Source organism: Sus scrofa, chromosome 5 (genome assembly GCF_054392235.1).
Source record: "Sus scrofa isolate SSC_HxYL_T2T_F1_AM1 chromosome 5, Sscrofa_HxYL_maternal_Yorkshire_Landrace_v2.0, whole genome shotgun sequence".
Classification (NCBI taxonomy): Eukaryota; Metazoa; Chordata; class Mammalia; order Artiodactyla; family Suidae; genus Sus; species Sus scrofa.
In genome coordinates this window covers 38767838-38789534 of record NC_139387.1, presented here as the reverse complement: position 1 = coordinate 38789534, position 21697 = coordinate 38767838, and the positions used below count along the sequence as shown (strand labels likewise).

The 21697-nt window shown below is 38.3% G+C and overlaps 1 protein-coding gene across 7 annotated transcripts in view; it reads left to right on the top strand.

The window, feature by feature from the left end:
* The window catches only part of PTPRR (protein tyrosine phosphatase receptor type R), a 253812-nt gene that overhangs the window by 191542 nt on the left and 40573 nt on the right, over nt 1–21697 (top strand). For all 7 annotated transcript variants that reach the window (XR_014803634.1, XR_014803633.1, XM_084956339.1 and 4 more), the window contains 2 exons: nt 13142–13328; nt 15915–15999. Coding sequence is in view for 5 of the 7 variants with exons in the window: in XM_084956339.1 (XP_084812465.1) it covers nt 13142–13328; nt 15915–15999 (272 nt within the window). In the remaining 2 variants the exon portion in view is untranslated. The remainder of the gene's footprint in view (nt 1–13141; nt 13329–15914; nt 16000–21697) is intronic.

Here is a 21697-nt window from a genome sequence, read left to right as displayed (position 1 = left end):
TTAGGAGCCTAAAGCATTTGAACCGACCAAAGCCCCCCACTGCAGTGCTGGGCGGTGCACTTTGAAATGAACCCTGAACACACACGGGGATGTGTATTTAAATAAGTTACTGTTCTCGGATAAACATTTGGGGAAGCTCTGGAGGCCGTGGATTTTCATAATTCTGACGGGGTTCATTTGGGGTAAAGGTAGACCCTGATGGGCTCCTGCTAATGACTTAAGACACCTGGTTCTTTGAGGACTTTGAGAAGCTTTCAGACGGCGTTAAATTTGATTACTTTTAAAAACATCTGATTTTTTCCATTAAATGTGAAGTTTTTCTTTGTGAAATTTAAATTTTATGAATGATCCTCTCCAGGAAGTTCAGCAGAATTCCTGTTGTGGCTCAGTGGGTTGAGAATCCGACTAGTAACCATGAGGATGCAGGTTCGATCTCTGACCTCGCTCAGTGGGTTTAAGGATCCAGCGTTGTTGTGGCTATGACATAGGCCAGCAGCTGCAACTCCGATTTGACCCCTAGCCTGGGAACTTTCACATGTTATAGATGCGGCCCTAAAAAGCAAAACAAACAAACAAACAAAAAAACATGAGGAAATTCAAGGATTTAGTAGAGAGCAAAATGCTTTTAAATATAAATATCCTCTACCCCTGTAACTTCTAGTCATGATTCTATTCCATAACAGCAGCAAAATATTTGAATCTTCTATACAGGTTTCTTTTCTGAGACATATTAACAATATTCACGCTACTGCAGCCAGAGGTGAAAATGTCTGCTTAACAGCTCTGCTACAGTTTTGTGGTTAAATTCTCTTACTTACAGACTTAGCAGTACCAGTTCTGTGGCTTGTTAGCTCTATTTCATATTGCACTACTGAGGAATAAAATTGAGCCTTCGTTGCTAGTTTCAACTAAGAGTAGTCTTACACTAAAAAGCAGCTAGATTTCCATAAGAATTGAAGAACTTGGTTTAAAAAACATGGGCCGGACCACCAGATGTTGTTTAAAAAACTAAAGAAACAGAGAAGTTGTGTATTCTTTGGTGATTTGCATTGTAGCTGGGCTCCGTGGATCATTGTAATCATGTGTGTCATTTCTGGTCTTTCAAGTAAGTAAATATATTTAATATAGTTGTAATGTTCAGTACCAGAAAAGTCCTTTGATACTTGGTTGCTTAAAGAGACAGGGAGTTATTAATTGTATCGCATTACTTAGAAAACATCAGTGTGTGTGTGTGTGTGTGTGTGTGTGTGTATGCATACATGCGCTTGTGTATAAATCAGCTAAAATTCAAAGAAAGCTTTCTTATTTCAGAAAGAACGGTTTATTCTCTGAGACATATTAATGTTTCCTCAGCATCATCTTTATCTTAACATATGAACTTGGAAAAACTAAACTTAGAAACTAAAATTAGAGCTACCATCATTTTGTTCTTTTGTTAAAAGGGAAACGGCCTCCTCACCATGAGTGACAGTCAAAACAATACCAAATGCCAAAAAAAGAGTAAAAATTAATCATACTTGGATACAAGACAAAGCACTGCTTTTTTTTTCTTTTTTACAAATAAAATCACTGTATAATTTTAGGATGTTGATGCTCAGACTTCATTGATATTCAGTGAGACGCAAACTGAGTATCAACTGGAGCATTTACTGTACCTAGATAAGCTTGGCTTCTCCAGTCTGAATTTTCAAACTCCTACCTAACATGATTCCCCATGTCCCCTGTTTTCAGAGGGTTGGAAAAGGCAGCAGAACACAGTAATTACACATATCATTACCCTAACCAATTCATTTGCAACCACTTACACATGCCTAGGACAGAAGTGTGGCTTTCCATGTGTTCAAGACAAGATACAGAAGGAAGACTGAAGTCAGAGTCTTTGTCCTCAAGGAATTCACACTTCTGGGCAAGTCATTTCAAGTGAAAAAGCTATGCTCGTGACATTTTGGAAAAATTGTTAAGAGGTTGCAGAGGGAAGAGACCATGGCCATTGGGCAACTGGATCTGGAAGAGGTGGGACAAGCTCATTTCAGGCCTAGAAAGCAGAGCTGCTGGGTGCTTGGCCTGCCTGGAGCACAGATCTGGATGAGGATGTGCGCTGGAGATGAGGCTGGAGGAACACACAGGGAATAAATGAGAAAGCGTTGTATGTCCAAGGGCATCTCTCTGTGGGTTTTAGTATCATATTTAAGTGCTCAACCATCGTTCTGGTGAAATCTGGAAGAAAACACACCAGACCGGGAGATTTTGGAGCTGGGAAAGTTTGCTAGGAAGTTACTGCAAAGGTCTGAGCAAGAGGCAAAGAGGGTCTGAGCTAATTCAATGTCAGTGAGCCCCAAGGTTCAGTCCTCGTGCCTCCTCTGCTCTCCATGGATCCAGTGACTTACCCACACTCAGAGGTTCTGAGTTAGTTTTTAAAGCTCCTTGACCTCAAAATAATCATGGAAACACACGCACATTATATTCAGGGATAGTCATTTGCAGTCTTGTCTGTAGTGATGAAAAGCTGAAAACAACTCAATGTCTAAAAATAAGGTCAATATAAGTAAACTGTGATACATCCGTCCAATGGAGTACTATAGAGTTTTCAATTAGCGTTTAAATAAATGTGAAGACATGACAAGACATTTACGATATATCTGGTTAAATAAAAGGCGAGGCATTAAAGAATAAGTAGACTGAAAATCTGTATTTTTGTCATGCATGCGTAGGTGGATAAAACTTGAAGGACAGACACTTCAAATGCCTTTAGCAGTGACTCTTAGTGTTCGTATTATAGGATCTTTTTCTTTGTTATCTACCTTTTTAATTTTTATAGTGATTATGCATTATTTCTGAATCTGAAAAAAAGTTAATACTTTTAAGGATAAGAGGTGAGAAGTTTAAGGGCCTGAGGTATGAAAAATGGTCCCAACTTAGGAGACCACTGACTTCGCAGATGTAACCCTGCTACTGACTCTTCATCACTAACCAACTTTCCTAACCTTGCCTTCTTCAAATATTTATCAATGTATGCCACAGAGCTTCCACACAGCCATGACTGCATGGCGTGAAATAAGAATTACCACGTGATTATTATTAATCACTAAAATCATTCACATATTTTATGTGCCAGTTACTAGGCAAAAAATGGTCACATATTTTTCCTTCTTCATCTTTTATAATGTGACTCAGTGCTGCGAGTTTTGTCATTATCCCCATTTGCAGATCAAGGAATCTGAGGCTCAAAGAGCTTAAGTGAAGTGCCGAGCATTGATTTAAACTCAGATTCCAAGGTCAGTGTTCAAAGAACAATGTAACAAGTTCAATTTATTTTTTTAACGATTGTTTTGATTTTTATTTTTTCAAATAAGGAAAGGGTGTAGTAAATTTTGCCTAGTACTATACATATATAAAAGGTCAGATGTCATTGTATGAATTTTAAAATATTTAATGACTCAAAGGGGACCGCAACATTGTACCTAGTGAAATAGGTGCTTTCAAGTAGAGAAATCAATCATTTCTCACACCAAAAAGGTTCTCTACATTATAGGATTTTTCTTTTTTACTTTAGAGTGAAATTCATTTGTCATCTTCCTGGGTCTGTGCCTGGTATCTTTTATACTGAATACATTTCTTCCCTACAGGATGTCCTTTGGGAAATTTTATTATAGGTGGTTACAATACCTATTCATTTATTTCAGCTTCTAGAAATTAGTAACACTGCATTTATGTCACAATTTAACTTTCCAAGAGCTTTGAATTTGTCACAATCTAACTTAGCAGTCTATACCCTTTTTTTTTTTTTTAAATCTATCATCTGTCAAGCAATCCAGGATGGGGGTTCACACTATACGTAATATATTTGAAGGTAAAGAGATGGAGGGAAACAGCAAACCATTCATTAAATACTATTACCCTTGGAACTTAAAAATCATCGCATCTGGAGTTTCAAAGAACTGTGGAGGCCACTCAGTCTACACAAAGTACATAAAGGAATTTCATCTCTCTATTTTGATGGTTTTTCCTTTGTTATTCAAATGAGTTATAACTTCTTTTTTTGTTTTGTTTTGGTTTTGGTTTTTAGGGCCATGCCCTCAGCATTTGGAAGTTCCCAGGCTAGGGATCAGATTGGAGCTGCAGCTGAGGCCTATGACAGCCACAGCAACGCTAGATCTGAGCAGCATCTGTGACCTACACTGCAGTTCTTGGCAGTGTCTGATCCTTAACCCACTGAGTGAGGCCGGGGATCAAACTTGTGTCCTGATGAATACTAATCAGGTTAGTTACCACTGAGACACAGTGGGAACTCCAGAACTTTTTTCTTTTTCTTTCTTCTTTATTAGAAATCTAGAAAACTAAATATGTGGACAAATTAAATGAGCAAAATGAATTAAGAAAAATTAAGTTGGTGGTCAAGGGTCTTAAACTCAGCTTTACAATCAAACCAAGATTGTCAGATTTCTGACCATTATAACACACAAGCAAGAAAAGTTGGACTGAAGGTCTCAGACTCATAACATTTCAAATCTGGAGAGGATGTCAGTATTAAACTTCTCACCATGTAAGATTAGATGTATATACTGATAAAGACAGCTCTGGATGAATTATGTATTTTTTACAGAACAACAAAAAAAATTAAGATTGGAAAAATTCTCCAAGACCTGATTGCCTTCATTCTGTACTAAATTCTTCTTATAATCTTCAGATGCATATTTTTCCGTTCCCGTTTCAAGAAGTACTTCGAGATAAGCAGCTGCCACCATTTCCCATTGAAACTTAATTTCATAATCCAGTAGTTTCAGAGTTACATCTTCCTGGACAAGAGGCAAAAAGATCACTGTTTCATTTTATTCTCTGACTCCCATTTCCATTCTTTGTTGAGTACGAAATGAGGAGCCAGGCTTGAAGATCTCACTGTTCTTGGAGGCACAAAGAGCAGCCACATCTGAGGATTAGAGCCCATGGTCCCAATGCTGGAAACTGTAGCCCTTCTGTCTAAATCCCACTTCTACAGTCCAGCATATCACCCCAACTATCAGGAACATAAATCCTCAACTGTTCTCGTATTTTTAGCTCGTATTTTCTTTTCACCTCTTTGTCATTAGGAGCAGCAAGACAAAAATTGAACAATTTCAAAGAGTTGTTTATATTCTCTTGCTGCAATGAATGCCTGGTCCTGGCCCATAATATTTATACATGTTTTCCTTTTTTCCTTAATTGTAATTAGCATGCTGTTTATTGCATTCCTTTTACCTTTCCTTAAGAATTTGCTTTTTCCTTCAATTGTTTGCATTGGTATCTTTTGAATTTCCTCCCTCTTATTTATTTTTTGGCATAAATAAAAATTGGTGCTACAGTGGGAGCTTGATAAAACTTTTTATTATGTTCCCTTTTGTCCAACAGCAGTCATGAGGCATTAAAAAAAGAAAGCCTAAACAGTTTGTCCAGGGTTACATAAAAAAGAAGCAAAGTTTTTAATACAGCTTTGTGGTCTTAGTTGTCCACATTCAGTTTTTATTAAAGGTTCAGATCGCCTTCTGCTATTTCTATTGGTTTTCTTTCTTTAAATCCTTTATATTTTTTCCTGTCTCTTAAATTAAATTTTCTCTTAATTTCTTATGTTTGTTTTATCATCTTTTTGAAATGTCTTTCTGATGCTATCCACACTTTTTATCATTTGTTTTATGGATACTGTGGAACAATTGCATATTCTCTTAGTTTGGTAAAATGGTATTTTCTTCTCTAGATCATTAGTCAGTGATAGCTCGTTAAAAACCTAATATTCCCATGTTTACAAAACACATCCCTTCTCTAGATTGTTTAGTAAATAGTGGTAGAAACATTAATAACCCATTTGGGGAAAAAAAACCTAAGTCATCCTCACTTTTACATACTCCCAAATAAATTACAAATAAATTAAAAGATTGGTTTTTTTTTAACCTAAACTTCCAAGAGAATTTCTATGGATTTTATAGCAATGCAAGAAACCTCAAAAGAAAAGAGTAATATCTTTTCCTTTTTAGCTTGTTTTAATATTTAATTGGTAAAATGTAATATGTTTGACTAAATGTAAATATATTTTTTAAATCCTTACTATTTTAAGACAACAATAAGCTGTATATATGCAACAGCTATGTCTGAGAAATAATATCTTGTATATCATGGCAATCAATAAGTACATTAATGCCACAGCATAAACATTAAAAAGAGCATGAGCAGACAATCCTCAAAGGTAAGGACCAATAGATTAACAAAGGTCATGTGAAAATGTATTTATCCTCATCTCTAACCAAGGAAATAAAAATCAAAGCCATAAGGCACTGCCATTACTGCCTGTAAAATGGCAAAATTGAAACATCAATTTAAATGTTAGTGATGTTTAAATGACTCTGAGGGGTTTTCATTTCTTTTTTAAAACTCTTAAATTTAAAACTTTCTAAAATGAACATGTGTTACTTTTATCATAAAAAATGAACAATTTAAACTATATATGGATATGTATTTATTTTCTTCTATCCAACCCAAGACATGACTAAGAAGTATACACATTTTATTTATTTGTTTATTTTGTCTTTTGTCCTTTTAGGGTCACACCCACAACATATGGAGGTTCCCAGCCTAGGGGTCTAATCGGAGCTGCAGCTGCTGGCCTACACCACAGCTCATGGCAATGCCGGATCCTTAACCCACTGAGCAAGGCCAGGGATCGAACCCAAAACCTCATGGTTCCTAGCTGGATTCATTTCTGCTGCGCCACCGCAGGAACTCCAGTATACGCATTTTAGAGTTGATTCTCCTGATTCTATTTCCACTACATTTCAGTTAACCCAAGTGTTGTTTGTTCCTCAAAAATAAGAATTGACAGAAGTGGAGATTTTTCCAAGCTAATGACATCCTATGGTGGTATTTCACAGCCAGGATAGAGGAGCACTCATGATAAGGGCTGTTTTGTGGAAAGTGCTTTCTGTAAGGTCAACAGCCTGCGCCAGTTTGGCTCCATAATTAAACTTTGAGACATTGAAGCTTTGAGGTGAAGTGTTCTGGAGTTGTTCAAAGTTCAGGGGAAATGGATTTGTCGTAATAAAAGGAAATTTTAAGACAAATAGGTTATCAGGAAGGATGTATTTTTCTTTAGTGCCAAACTATAGATTCTTTCTATTGATGTCAAGATGTTAAAGTTAATATTAGTGTAAACAATTTTTGAATTTGTGTGAGGTTCTCTTAGAATGAATCCCTTAAGACAAGCAGAAGGTGAGAGATGTGTAAGACTTTATTCATTATTACCCAAATTTAATAATAGCCAGGAATCTCTTTTTTTTTTTTAATTTAAGTATAGTTGATTTCAATGTTGTGCCAATTTCTGCTGTACAGCAAAGTGACCGAGGAATACATACATATACATTCTTTTTCTTATAGTATCTTCCATCATGGTCTATCCCAAGAGATTGGATATAGTTCCCTGTGCCATACAGTCTTTTTTTTTAAAGGTTTTTTTGTTGTTGGTTTTTTTCTTTTTTTTTTTTTTGCTTTTTAGGGCTGCACCCGCAGCATATGGAAGTTCCCAGGCTAGGAGTCAAATCGGAGCTGTAGCCTCTGGCCTACACCACAGCCATAGCAACGCAGGTTCTGAGCTGCGTCTGTGACCTACACCACAGCTCACGGCAGCACCAGGTCCTTTAACCCGCTGAGCGAGGCCAGGGATTGAATTCACTTCTTCATGGATACTAGTCGGATTCGTTTCTGCTGCACCACAGCAGGAACTCCCATAAAGTTTTTTTTTTAAATTAAAGTTATAGTTGACTTACAATGTTGTGCCAATTTCTGCTGTGAGCAAAGTATCTCAGTTTTATATATATATATATATATAGTATATATATCTCATTTTATATATATAGTATATATATCTCAGTTATATATATATTATATATATCTCAGTTTTATATATATGTATCTCAGTTTTTATATATATATATATATAAATTTTCGAATATTATTTTCCATCACAGTCTATACCAGGAGACTGGATATAGTTCCCTGTGCTATACAGTATTGCTTTATTGTTTATGCCAGGCATCTCTTTTTATAAGCAGTTTACTTAAACTATCTGGTTAATCCTTATAATAATCTTCTGAAGTAGGTACACTGAATTGTTCACAAAAGAGGAGGAAATTGGGAGTCCCCTCATGGCTCAGCGGCAATGAATCTGAGTAGGATCCATGAGGACGCAGGTTTGATCCCTGGCCTTGCTCAGTGGATTAAGGATCCAGCGTTGCCGTGATCTGTGGTGTAGGTCACAGACAAAGCTCGGATCCGGAGTTGCTGTGACTGTGGCGCAAGCCGGCGGCTACAGCTCCGATTTGACTCCTAGCCTGGGAACTTCCATATGCTGCGGACCCCTAGCCTGGGAACCTTTATATGCCATGGGTGCAGCCCAAAAAAAAAAAAAAAAAAAAAAGGTTGGGGGAAGGAAATTGAAATGTAACAAGTCTAAATAGCCAGACCAAAGATCTACCACACAGACATGGGAGAGGCAGGATTTGAGCCCAGACAAGCATGACTGTAAAGGTTGAATTTGTACCCTGAGTACAATGCTGCCTCTGCATTATATTTCAGTAATCCTAACTTTTTTCCCAACAACTGAACCAACTCTGCACAGGACACTGTATAGTCTAACTCAATCTGCCCTCCTAAATCTTGCTTTTGGGTGGCAAACAGGAAGAGCTTGGGTTCTATGCTCTAACTTGGTCTAAAACTTTGCTCCACTATTGTGTTTCTGTTAGTTATTTCTACACATGTAAGATGAGGCAGGGGTAGGGTGAGGGGTGGGAAAGAGAGAGCTGCTGCGAAGATTGAGATGCCGTATGTGCAAGTGCTTAGAATAGAACTTGGCACACAGTAGATGTTAAATAAAAACATATTTGTATTTCCTTTTTTCCTTCCCTTCCCAGACAAAAGTTATTCTTCCTAATCAAATCAGTTTGCATGAACACAATTCCATGGCTCTCTTTATCACAGAATCCTTGGAAAACTTAGGAAAGTGTCACTCATTAGATCAAAAGGACCTGAGGCGTGGCTCCCAGAGGCTTTTAATCCTCCAGGTGTGGGTAGCATACGCTGTGAGAAGCCCAAATGGAAGTTGATATAACTTGATATTCTGACTTCTCTCTTTTCTGGATTCGGCAGGCTTTTTAGAGTCTTGTTTCTACGACTCTTGCTTCTCTCTCAGCTCTTCTACATAACCCTGCCCCCCCCGCATTCCAAAATACATTTTTACAGAACTGAGTCCGAGCTCAAACTGCTGATAGGCGGATTTCTCAAAGATGCCTTATCATTTCCTGCCCCCACGCTTCTTTTTTCTGCCAAGCTCTCTCTCTCTGAAATAACCCTTTACCTAAAATTTATCGTTTATCTTCAAGACCCAGCTCAGTTCATCTCATTCACATGTCTGCTCTGACCACTTTTGATGGAAGAGACCTCGCGTTCTACCAAACCACTGCAGCACTGAGTATCACTCTATTGACAGGTCATAGATACTTTTGTATTTGAAGGCTGGAAATGAACTGAAAGGAATAGTGGTTCAGAGTGGCGTCCGATTAGCAGTCCCTGAAGCTGCCAGTCCCAGCTCCTTACTAAAATATCGACGAAACCAGCAAAAGTAAAAAGTCTCACAAATACAGTAAAAATCTAAAAATCAATAGGCAAACTATTATCAGAATTTGGAGGGAATTTCTGCAACTTATTTATTTATATTTTTATTTTTTATTTTATTTATTTATTTATTTTTTAGTCTTTTTGCCTTTTCTAGGGCTACTCCTGCAGCATATGGAGATTCCCAGGCTAGGGGTCTAATTGGAGCTGTAGCCAGCGACCACAGAGCCACAGCAACGCAAGATCCGAGCCACATCTACAACCTACACCACAGCTCATGGCAACACCGGATCCCCAACCCACTGAGCAAGGCCAGGGATCGAACCCGAAACCTCGTGGTTCCTAATTGGATTCATTAACCACTGCGCCATGACGGGAACTCCTCTGCAATTTTTTTAATCATTTATTTATATATGTATTTTTTTTCTACTGTACAGCATGTTGACCCAGTTACACTTACATGTACACATTCTTTTTTCTCACATTACATGTTCCAACATAAGGGACTAGACAGAATTCCATTTCTGCAATTTAAAGGCCAAAAGAACTGGATGGAGAAACTTTTAAAAACCACTCTCCCACTAAAAATAGATTGAAATTCTTGGCCTGAAAGTAGAGTCACCCTTTGCTACTTCTCAACTGTTTACCCCCTACTCAGAAACATGGGAGCCTTGTCAGTCACCACCAGCAGCCACCAAAAAGAAAAGAGTGGGGCCGGGGATGGCCACCATCCCTCTTATCAGACAGGTGGTATTTTATGGGGTATCCTGAAGGCCATCCCCTGCTCCCTAACACAGTGATTCAAAAGAGTTAAAAATAATAATAGGAACTAGAAAAGGTTTTTCAAGGGCACGTCAAAAAAAAAAAAAAAATCAGTGTGTCAGTATTGATGTTTTTAACTCAGACGTGGGGGCTGGAGGGAAAGTGAATTGGATGCAGGTGGTCAAAATGTACAGACTTTCAGGTTATAAGATAAATATGTACTAAGGATGTTAATGTACAAGACGATGACTAATGGTTAACACTGATAGGAGTTCCTGCTGTGGCACAGTGGGTTAAGGATCCAGCACTGCCACATCTGTGGCTCAAATTTCATCCCTGGCCCGGGAACTTCCATATGCTAAGGGTGCAGCTGAAAAATTAAAAAAATAAGATAAAATCTGCTGTGTGGTATATTTGAAAGCCATTATGAGAGTACATCCTAAGAGTTCTCATCACAAGGAAAAATATTTCTCTTTTTTTTTTTTTGGTGTCTATATAAGGTGATGGATCTTAACTTATTGTGTAATCATTTTATAATTTATGTAAGTCAAACCATCATGGTATACACCCTAAACTTACATGATGTTGTATGTCAATTATGTCTCAATAAAACTGGAAAAAATGTCAGATGTGAGGCCAGACATAAAATCAATGAGAAAGAAAACATGTAATATTGATAAAAAATTACAGTGAAGATATATTTATGAATCTCTTCAAATAATATAATGGCTGAAATATATAGAGTAAAACCTGTTAGAAATATAAGGGAAAAATAGTAGACAATTATTGTGGAAGACTCACATGCATATCTCAGGCTATGAAAAATCCAGAAGGAAAAAACAGATTGGGGAGTTCCCTTGTGGCACAGCAGAAACAAATCTGTCTAGTAACCATGACGTTGTGGGTTCGATCCTTGGCCACACTCAGTGGGTTAAAGATCTGGCATTGCCGTGTGACTCAACCCCTAGCCAGGGAACTGGGGAACTCCATATGCCACACACACACAAAAAAAACAGATTGGAATAACATCTTTAATAATATAATATATAATGTGACATATATATATACACACACACATGCATATATATGATATATAGAAATATATATCAATAGATACATAGATAACCAAACTACCTGCCAGCAAAAGCATTATGTAGAAAATTTTATAACAATATGTGTCTCAAGGAATCAAGAAATTCCAATAATTAGAAATCCAGTCATTCTGATTTCCATGTACTATTTCTAGTCATTAATACAAAGGAAAATAAATGGGCAGACACTTAAATTATCAAACGAGTTAAGTCAAGAATTAAAATTATAATTGCAAACCACTTAGAAATTAATGAAAATAATAACATTATATACCAAACTATAGAATGACACCAAAGCTATGACCAGAAGCAGATTCATGGAGGAAAAGAACTGATATGGCTTTGTTCAATGGATTTTGTTGTTCTATGTTCCAGTAATTTTCCATTACTTAAAATTAAGCTCCAGCAACTTCAATATTTCCTGAAGTAGGACTCCGTACATGTAAAACAAAGGAAATAATAAGCCGGACCTGCTATCTTCTTGTGTTCTCTTATTCACATTTGTTTTGACCTGGATGCCAGCTCTTTATTTTCTTGGGACACCAACCACTTGGCACCATATTTGATCACCTGATGCACATATTGGGCCCCTTTAAATTTAACAATACTTTGAATGTAACCTCTGGCTTTGACCCTTAGCACCTGCTGTTTAATAGTTATTCCTCAGTTCCACACAGTTAATATAACTAATAAGAGACACTCACACCTTCTTTTCAGGACCCTAGGTGCCTTTATATGTTGGAAGAACCCCACCTCACCTCCCAGCAAGAAGGGGAAAAATCAACTATAATTCAGTATGAGGGTTTGTGGTCCCTTATAAGTTTATCACAAAATTAAGTAAATATACACATGCATCTGCAAGTACACACATAAACCTGCATGCATACATACATACAGAGAGGATTCAAAAGCTATCTTTCAGGGATTCATCAGAAGTTATAAAAAATATATGCATCTTAAACTTTTAAATTCCATTTTAATGGTGATAATTTGAATGTTTCCTGTGTTCAATAAAATCATGAATATAGCAAAATGATATCAAAAATATTGGAGTGAATATAGAATTTATATACTGGACTCTCACAAAAGTTGGTTTGTGTTGCATCTCATTCCTCAATTCAAATGTAATGTTTACTTTTCCTAAATTTTTCACTTATTAGGAATCTTATTATTTCTGTAGCGACCATCCCCTTAATAGAGGATGAAAATACATTTTCTCACTTCAAAGTTATTTCCAATCACAAAACTTCCAGTTTCCTGTAAAGAAACTATGAGTAATTGCTGTAGTCACTTATGGCACCATAAAGAGCAAAGACAGGAGTTCCCGTCGTGGCTCAGTGGTTAATGAACCCAACTAGCATCCATGAGGACGCAGGTTTGATTCCTGGCCTCGCTCAGTGGGTTAAGGATCCAGCATTGCCATGAGCTGTGGTGTAGGTCACAGGCACCACTTGGATCCCACGTTGCTGTGGCTTGGTGTGGGCCGGTATGTCGAGGTGCAGCCCTAAAAAGACAAAAAAAAAGAAGACATTTGGTCCTTATTTGTGTAATAGGTTCTCACGGAATTGTGTGTATATACAGAAAAACAAACTTATATACTTCAAATAATTCATGCAGTGTCTAGTGTCTAAACCTAATAACATTCTTCTCCAATGTAGACGAGGGTCCAACGTATCTCTTACACTCGACATGAGTAGCTTGGGGACTGTTGAACCCTTTGTGGCCACCCCAACCCCTCGGGAGAAGGTAGCAATGGAGTATCTGCAGTCAGCCAGCCGAATTCTCACAAGGTCACAGCTGAGGGACGCCGTGGCAAGTTCGCATTTACTCCAAAGTGAATTCATGGTGAGCCTGCTGTTTATTACTCACTCTCCAGTAGGTATTTTGATATACTAGGCACTAGAGGCGTATGTTAAATGATGCTGTACTCCACTCAGGCAGCTTACAGTAAAATGGTTACAGCTCCCAAGGCTAAGTGCAAGGATTTTTAGACCCACCCTGCATCTCATCAACTGTTACGTGCCCAAACTAGAACCTGATGGCTAAATTGAGGCAGAGCATATAGGAGCTGGCCAGGCAAAGATGTGGCAAGAAGGAGCTGGGTATTCCAGGATGAAGGAACAGCTTTGCTAACTCTGGGGAATTGTCCAGTTAGACAGGAGCATTGAAATCAAGGTGGAAAGTGACAAAAGTTGAGCCTCAGAGATATACAAAAAAAAAATGCCAAAGTCTTCATAGATATTTGAAGGTTTGGACTTGAGTTTTTAAAAGATCACTATCTGCACTAAAGTGGGCTTTAGAAAGGAATTTTGGAGACTCTAGAGATAATCCTGCAGAACTGTGATAATGGTCTAAACTAAGATAGTAGCAGTGAAAAATGGAAGGATCTAGAGGAATCTACAAGACGTAGGCTTAATCAGGTAAGGCAGACAAGAAAAAGGGAGAAGTTAGGGATGACACCTCCACTTTTAGACTTGAGCAGCAGGGTGCATGTAATGTCTTTAATGAAATAACACAGGAGGAAGAGCCAATATAGGCTAAAAAATGGTGATGAGTTTCATCCAGCTAAAAACAATGGTGACCCATCAGTGTTGCTGGTGAAAGCTTGATGCATAAAAATACATGTCTATGCAGGGAGCATGGAGATAGATTAGACCTTCTTAGGTCCAATTTTTGCCCCAAGGGAATATTCATTTTATAGAACCCCTAGTATCTTAAGTCATTTGTTCATTTGAAGACATATGTGTCAGGTCTTCAAATTGAACACTCTAGGGTCAGGGTAGATGCTTGCTACCACTCTAATGGTGAAAGATCGGCAACGGATTAGATCTGTAAACTTTATCAACTATTATTGTCTAAAGTAAAACACAAGCATGCAGTCTTAAACATTAGATGTTGTAGCATGTCCTCTTTTTATATATGAAGAAAATGAGACCTGGAGGGGATAAAAGAACCAACCAGTGATCACAGAGGTGGCCAGAGGTACACCTAATATTCTTTTCCAGAACCACTAATAGCTCTTTGTTCACATGGTCTTTTTACCTCCCTGAGAGGAGAGAGGAGGCCAACAAGGAATGCTAAGGAGAGAGAGGATGCTGGAAGATGACAAATTGTCAGTGTGTGTCAGAAAACAGCAAAGAGTAGGGAGGAATAAAGATGTTCACGGCTTTGCCAAATTTCACAGACTAATGTTGAAATTACCAAACATGACCGTGGTTTCTATCGAATTCAACAGTTTTGCTTACTTCAGTAACTTGGAATTGAGACCTTGTAACATTTAGCTGGAGCAGAAAGTAGGAATAAATACCATAAGTATCTAAAATAATGCAGACTTAGGAAAGGCTATTTAAAAAGTAAGCTACTCCTCTTCATAGACCAAATTTTAAATTCATAGTATAGTCAGGCTTTTCTTCAGTTTGCAGAATGACTGAAAACAGGGCCAATTTGAATCAATTTGTAGATAATTTCTTTCATTTCAGGGAATACTAAGCTGTTGAGTTCTATTTTCTGTTGGAGACAGTGTAGGTAATAAAATATTATTTTATGTGATCTGGGGATAAAAGCTATTTTATTTCACATTAATCTTTTCTAGTCAGTCCTCTGCAGAACTTTAAGTTAGAGAACATACTATTTTGTATAATCCAATCCTTAATTATTTGTTTAGATCCTTTTGAAAACTTTGGCTTATTGGTTTCTCTGTCCCAGTTGGTATCAGACACTCCCCTTTTAGATCTAATGCATAGAGCTATTTCCAAGCTCTTGTGTCCCCCCCCCATCATTTGACGTATATTCTGACTTAATAAATATGTTGTACTCTTGTTCAGTGCCAGAGGACAGTGCCTGAATGCCCTTCACTAAAAATATTGCACTTACAACCATAAATGGAACAGTACAATTATAAACCATTTCTTAATACACACACACAAAAAAAATGCATCATATTGTCATCACTGAAATCACCAGAAATGCCCTTTATACTTACCATTTGGGGAGGAAATTTTCCCTAATCCTCAAAGACTCACAATTAATGTTAAAAGAGAATCCATCATAATAAAATCCTTGGTACTGAACTTACACCGAAATTGGAAGAAATTTAAATGCATTGTTAAAAAGGCAATTTTTCAGCCACCTGTTATATATTTCCAGCAATTATGTCGGACAGGATTCTTAAAACCTCACCAAAGTCTTCTGTGTCTCTTTAATAACTCCAAATAAAATAATACTTCCTAACACAGCTGTTTCTTAGAGGCGGCTTGTCAGGGTGTAGCCAATGTGTTTATGGAAAGGAAGGGTGTTGGTCAAGCAGAGGTGGTAGTCTGTTGTTTATAAGTGACTTTGAAGTCCAATAGAGCTCTGCATCAGATGGCCCCCTGTGAAGATTTTCTTTGTGGCAGCATTAGATACAGCATTTGATATCCCTTATTTTTGCAGGAAATACCAATGAACTTTGTGGATCCCAAAGAAATTGATATTCCACGCCATGGAACTAAAAATCGTTATAAGACTATTTTGCCAAGTAAGTTTCTTTCCTTTTTATTTTTTTTAACTGAAGTAGGGTTGCAAGTTGGATGGATGGGGAGTTTGGGATTGGTAGATGCAAACTATGACATTTGGAATGGATGGGCAATGAAGTGCTACTGTATAGCACAGGGAACTGTGTCAGGTCTCTTGGGATAGACCATGATGAAAGATAGTGTGAGAGAAAGAGTGTATGAATAGGTATGACTGGGTCACTGTCCTGTGCAGCAAGAGTTGACACAATATTGTGAATCAACTATATTCTAATAAAAAAATTTTAAAAAAGAAAATAAAAAGATGACTCAGAACATGGGAGGAGGAGTTCCCATTGTGGCTCAGTGGGTTAAAAACCCAACTAGTGTCCATGAGGATGCGGGTTCGATCCTTGGCCCCGCTCAGTGGGTTATGGATCCAGCATTGCCATGAGCTGCGGTGTAGATCACAGATGTGACTCGGGTCTGGCATTGCTGTGCCTGTGGTGTAGGCCAGCAACTGCAGTTCTGATTCAACCCCTAACCTGGGAACTTCCATGGACCATAGGTCTGGCCCTCAAATGCAAAAATAGAAAAGAAAAAAGAAAATGGAAATGGGAGGAGATATTTGTAAATTATACATCTAGTGAGGCCTTGTATTTATAATATGTAAAGAATTCTTATAACTTAACTATAAAAAGATAAATAATCCAGTTTTGAAATGAGCAAGGACTTGAATAGACACTTCTCCATAAAAGATATACAGATGGCCAGTAAGCGTATGAAACAGTGCTCAACACCGTTAGGCATCAGGGAAACCGCAATGAGATACCACTTCATATCCATGCGATTATAGTAGAAAAAGACAATAAAATAGTTGGCAAGAATGTAGAGAAACTGGATCCCTCATGCTTTGCTGGTAGGGTTGTAAAACTATTCAGCTACTTAGGAAACAATCTGATAGCTCCTCAAAAGGTAAAACCTAGAGTTACTATATGACTCAGACATTCTATTCCTGGGTATATACCCAAGAAAAAGGAAAGCATGTGTCCACACCAAGCTGTACACAGATGTTGGTAACAGCTTTATTCATAATAGTCCAAAGAGTAGAAACAACCAAAATACTCATCAACTGATGAACGGATAAATAAAATGTAGTGGATGTACACCATGGAATATTATTCAGCCATAAAAAGCAGTGAGGTACCAATGTATGTTACAACATGGATGAACCTTGAACACATTATGCTGAGTGAAAGAAACCATCACAAATGACCTCATATTGTATAATTCCATTTATATGAAGTGTCCAGTTAGGCAAATCCGTAGAGACAGAACCTACAGTTATTGCCTAGTGTTGGGAGGCATTGAGAAAGAGTATGGAGTTGATTGTGGGGATAATGAAAACGTTATAAAGTCAGTTGTGGTGATGGTTGCACAACTCTGTAAATTAAAAAAAAAGCAAAAGCAAACTCTATGATAGCACACTTTAAACAAGTGAGTTGTATGGTATGTGAATTCTATCTCAAAAAAGTGGCCCCCAAAAGACTTCATCCTGCATAACAGCCACCTAATGTCCTTGTTAAAAATCCAGGGTCCTGGAGTTCCCTTCGTGGCTCAGTGGTTAACGAACCCAACTAGGAACCATGAGGATGTGGATTCAATCCCTGGCCTTGCTCAGTGGGTTAAGGATCCAGCACTGCCGTGAGTTGTAGTGTAGGGTGCAGACATGGCTCAGATCTCACATTGCTGTGGCTCTGATTTGACCCCAGCCTGGGAACTTCCAATGCTGCAGGTGCTGCCCTAAGAAGCAAAAAAAAAAAAAAATCCAGGGTCCTGTGCTCCACCCAAGGGGTTCTCTTTAAGTAAGTTCTGTTGGGCCCAAGAATCTGTGCTTTGAGCAAATATCCAGGTGATTGTGATACAGACAATACCAGGATCACACTTTGAGAAACATGGTTTAGACTGTGATAAAACTAAATTTAACTCCGTGAGCTAAATGCCAGGAACCAATAAGGAATAAAGAACAGCACATAAGATCAAGGAGGTCCCAGACTAGCAAGGAGAGACATGTAAGCAAGTAATTATGTTCAATGTAAGAGCCAGAATAGAGATCTAGGAGCATGAAGAGCACTGAGTAATTAATTTTGCCTAGAATGGCAAAAATACTTTGGAAAGGAAGCAGTGTTGTCCATCACTAAACAGACAGATGCAGTTGGGGTTTTGGCAAAATCCATAAACATCTCAAGACAATAGCTCTGAAAAGATGGAGCTAAGAATTTTTTTTTTTTTCCTTTTGGGCCACTGTGGGCAGCAGCTTGATATAAGATCTCAGTTCCCAGACCAGGGATAGAACCCAGGCCACAGTGGTGTAAGCACTGAATCCTAACCTCTAGACTACCAGGGAACTCCCAAAGATTTTTTTTTAAAGTATTGAAATAGTGGAGTCTTCATAACTCAGTTCATTAATTTGCTCATTAAACACCCACTTCTCCTTATTTATGGTAATAGAGCGAGAATTACTGTTAATTGTGTCCTTGGACCTCCCCTTCTGTTGGAGTTGGAAACATACTGTAAACATATATGTAACACGTGACATATTTTTAACTGATTTATATAGTTAAGTCTATTTACCTAAGATATAGTCACTGTTGAAAGATATTTTATAACACAATTGGCTGTAGGGAATGGAAGTGCTATGTGTTAGAACTGTTGACTCTGTCTCTCTGTTTCTGTGTCTCTGTTTCTGTGTCTCATTTTCCATCTGACATTCACAAAACATAAGTAATGAGGGCATATACATTCATTCCAACTATTATATTTACCCACCTAATCGCAGAAGGATTTGGAAATTATTAGGATTATTTTAAAGCTCAGGCTTCTCTGTTTCCTGCCCAGATGCTATCAGACAACTGCTTCATAGTCCTGTGTCAGCTTTTCCATTCCCAGAACTGGGTGGGTCACTTGAACCAGGGCACCTGTGCTGACAGCTAATGTTGCAAATGACGGATTTTCTGTTGAAAATGTCTGTAGCCTGAATACCCCACCCAACCCCCTGTTGTGCAAAATATAATTTAGTAAATACAGATAGGAGAAACCACATCATTGGTTGAAAATCATTAGAAAAGACCAGAATGAATATGGAATATACAGTTATTTTAATTTTAAAACATTACATGAAATAATTTTTAAAGGTTTTTAATTATTATAATTGTTTTAATTTAAAATAAACTTTTTTTTTTTGTCTTTCTGTCTTTTCTGGGGCCACACCCACGACATATGGAGGTTTCCCAGGCTAGGGGTCTAATCAGAGCTATAGCCACCAGCCTGCACCAGAGTCACAGCAACGCCAGATCCCAGCTGCATCTGTGACCTACACCACAGCTCACGGCAATGCCAGATCCTTAACCCACTGAGCAAGGCCAGGGATCGCACCTGCAATCTCATGGTTCCTTGTCAGATTCCTTAACCACTGAGCCATGACGTGAACTCCTAACTTAAAATAAACTCTTAAATTAAAATACTTTTAGCTTGTACATATTAGTGAGGTTGTATAATTTGTAGAATGTTTGGCATCAGAAATATGGATGGCCACGAACCAATTAAATTGTAGCTCTTTCTCAAAGGACAGTGTTAGCTTAAGTGACATGCTTAAGTGGTAGATTAAAGTGCTAAGGTCAAGTTTATAGCAAATTACTTTGCAATATAAACAGATATTAGTGATGAAAATATATCTGTGTCCTAAACACCAGAGCAATGGGGAAAACAATGATCATATGTCAGTGTGAAATTATTTGCGCAACCATGACGTATAATAATAAATTTTATGTATATTTCTTCCATGCAGTCTATTTATGCAACTATAAAACAATATACATAAAATTTTAAAACCCATTTTATATTTAAAAATCTAAAGTCTAGTAGTGTTTCCTACTTACATTGTGTTCTGTTTTATTATATTAAGTGCCTAGAACAAGTAAATCACTCATTAAGGCACCAAGTTGTGTGGCTCAAGTAAAATATTGCAGTGAGACTTGATTTCCTATCCTGGCAAAAACATTTACAATCTATGGCAGGCTACTAAATCTTTCCATGCCACCCTTTCTTTGTCCCTAAAGATAGTAATAGCAATGTTACCCTGTAGGGCTATTGAAATAATTAAATAATAACATGTGAAAGTGGCCAGGAAAGCTCTAGCTAATAGGAAACCCCCAGCTAATGTTAGTTTCTCTTTTCCCTTTCTACCCAAGAATGGTTAACCCCAGAACCATCCCAGAAAATAAGAATACTAACAATGGGGAGAAAAGTTTACAGTTTCAAAAACATAGTATTGGCGTTCCCGTCTTGGCGCAGTGGTTAACGAATCTGACTAGGAACCATGAGGTTGCGGGTTCGATCCCTGGCCTCACTAGGTGGGTTAAGGATCCAGCGTTGCCGTGAGCTGTGGTGCAGGTTGCAGACAAGGCTCGGATCCCGCATTGCTGTGGCTCTGGCATAGGCTGGTGGCTACAGCTCCAATTAGACCCCTAGCCTGGGAACCTCCATTTGCCGCGGGAGTGGCCCAAGAAATGGCAAAAAAGACAAAATAAAAAACAAACAAACAAACAAAAAAAAACAGAGTATTGAAGAGCCCTGCTTTCTCTGATCATGTTCACGTGGATCTTAAAATGTGAATTTCACGTCATCACCATGCTGCATCGCCCAAACTAGCAGTGTCCACAAAAACCGTCCACACTGTTCTGCATCGCTAGTGTGGGAGCCTTTCGCTGCATGTGGCAGTGAGCACTTGCATGGGAGCTAGGGCACCCAAGGAACTGACTTTCAAATTGTATCTTATTTTAGTTAAATTTGCCTACATGTGGCTAGTGGCTACCACGATGGACAAGGCAGGCCTAGAATCTCTCTCCTACAACATTGGAAGATGACTCCCGGTCACCTTGAAGGTGTGGCCCGTCCCTGCCTTCCTTTCATTCCATTTCCCACTTACCTTGAATTCCTCTCTGAAATCTCTCCTCCTGCCTTCTCCCATCACTAGCAGTGATATGCTTTTCCCTCATCTAATAGCTTCTTTTCTGACTTCAAACCTCAGACACATTTCTTCCTGGAAAGGAAATCTTCCACACAGGATAATCTGTGACAAAAATCTGCTATGATGCCAATCAAAATATCAGGATCCAGGTACCCTTTTATCTGAAATAGAAGACTTAAGATTGCCAGAGGGTATTTGAAAGAGACTTGGGTGGGAAAATGTTATGTGTTCTATACACCAAGCCTGTATGTGTTCAATAATTTGTTGAGAGGAAAAAAAAGAAAGAACGACAAAGGTAGAAGATGGAAAAAAAAAGGAAGGTAAGGGAAGGAAAGAAAGGAAGGAGGGAAGGAGAGGAGAGGAGGAGATGAGATGAGGAGGAAGGGGGGAAAAGAATGAAAGAGGAAGAAAGCAAAGGAAGGAAAGAAGGAAATAAAAAGAGCACAAAAGAGGGAGGAAAAATGATCAGTGCTCAGTTCAACATTTGGTTTTTTTCTTTTTTGGCCACCCCGTGGTATATGGACTTCCTGGGCCAGGGATCAGATCCGAGCCACAATTGCAGCCTACACCGCGGCTGCAGCAGCGCTGGATCCTTTAACCCACTGGTCCAGGCTGGGGATCGCCAGTTCAACATTTGTAGTTGCTAGAGTTCCCATCGTGGCGCAGCGGAAACAAATCCGACTAGGAACCCTGGG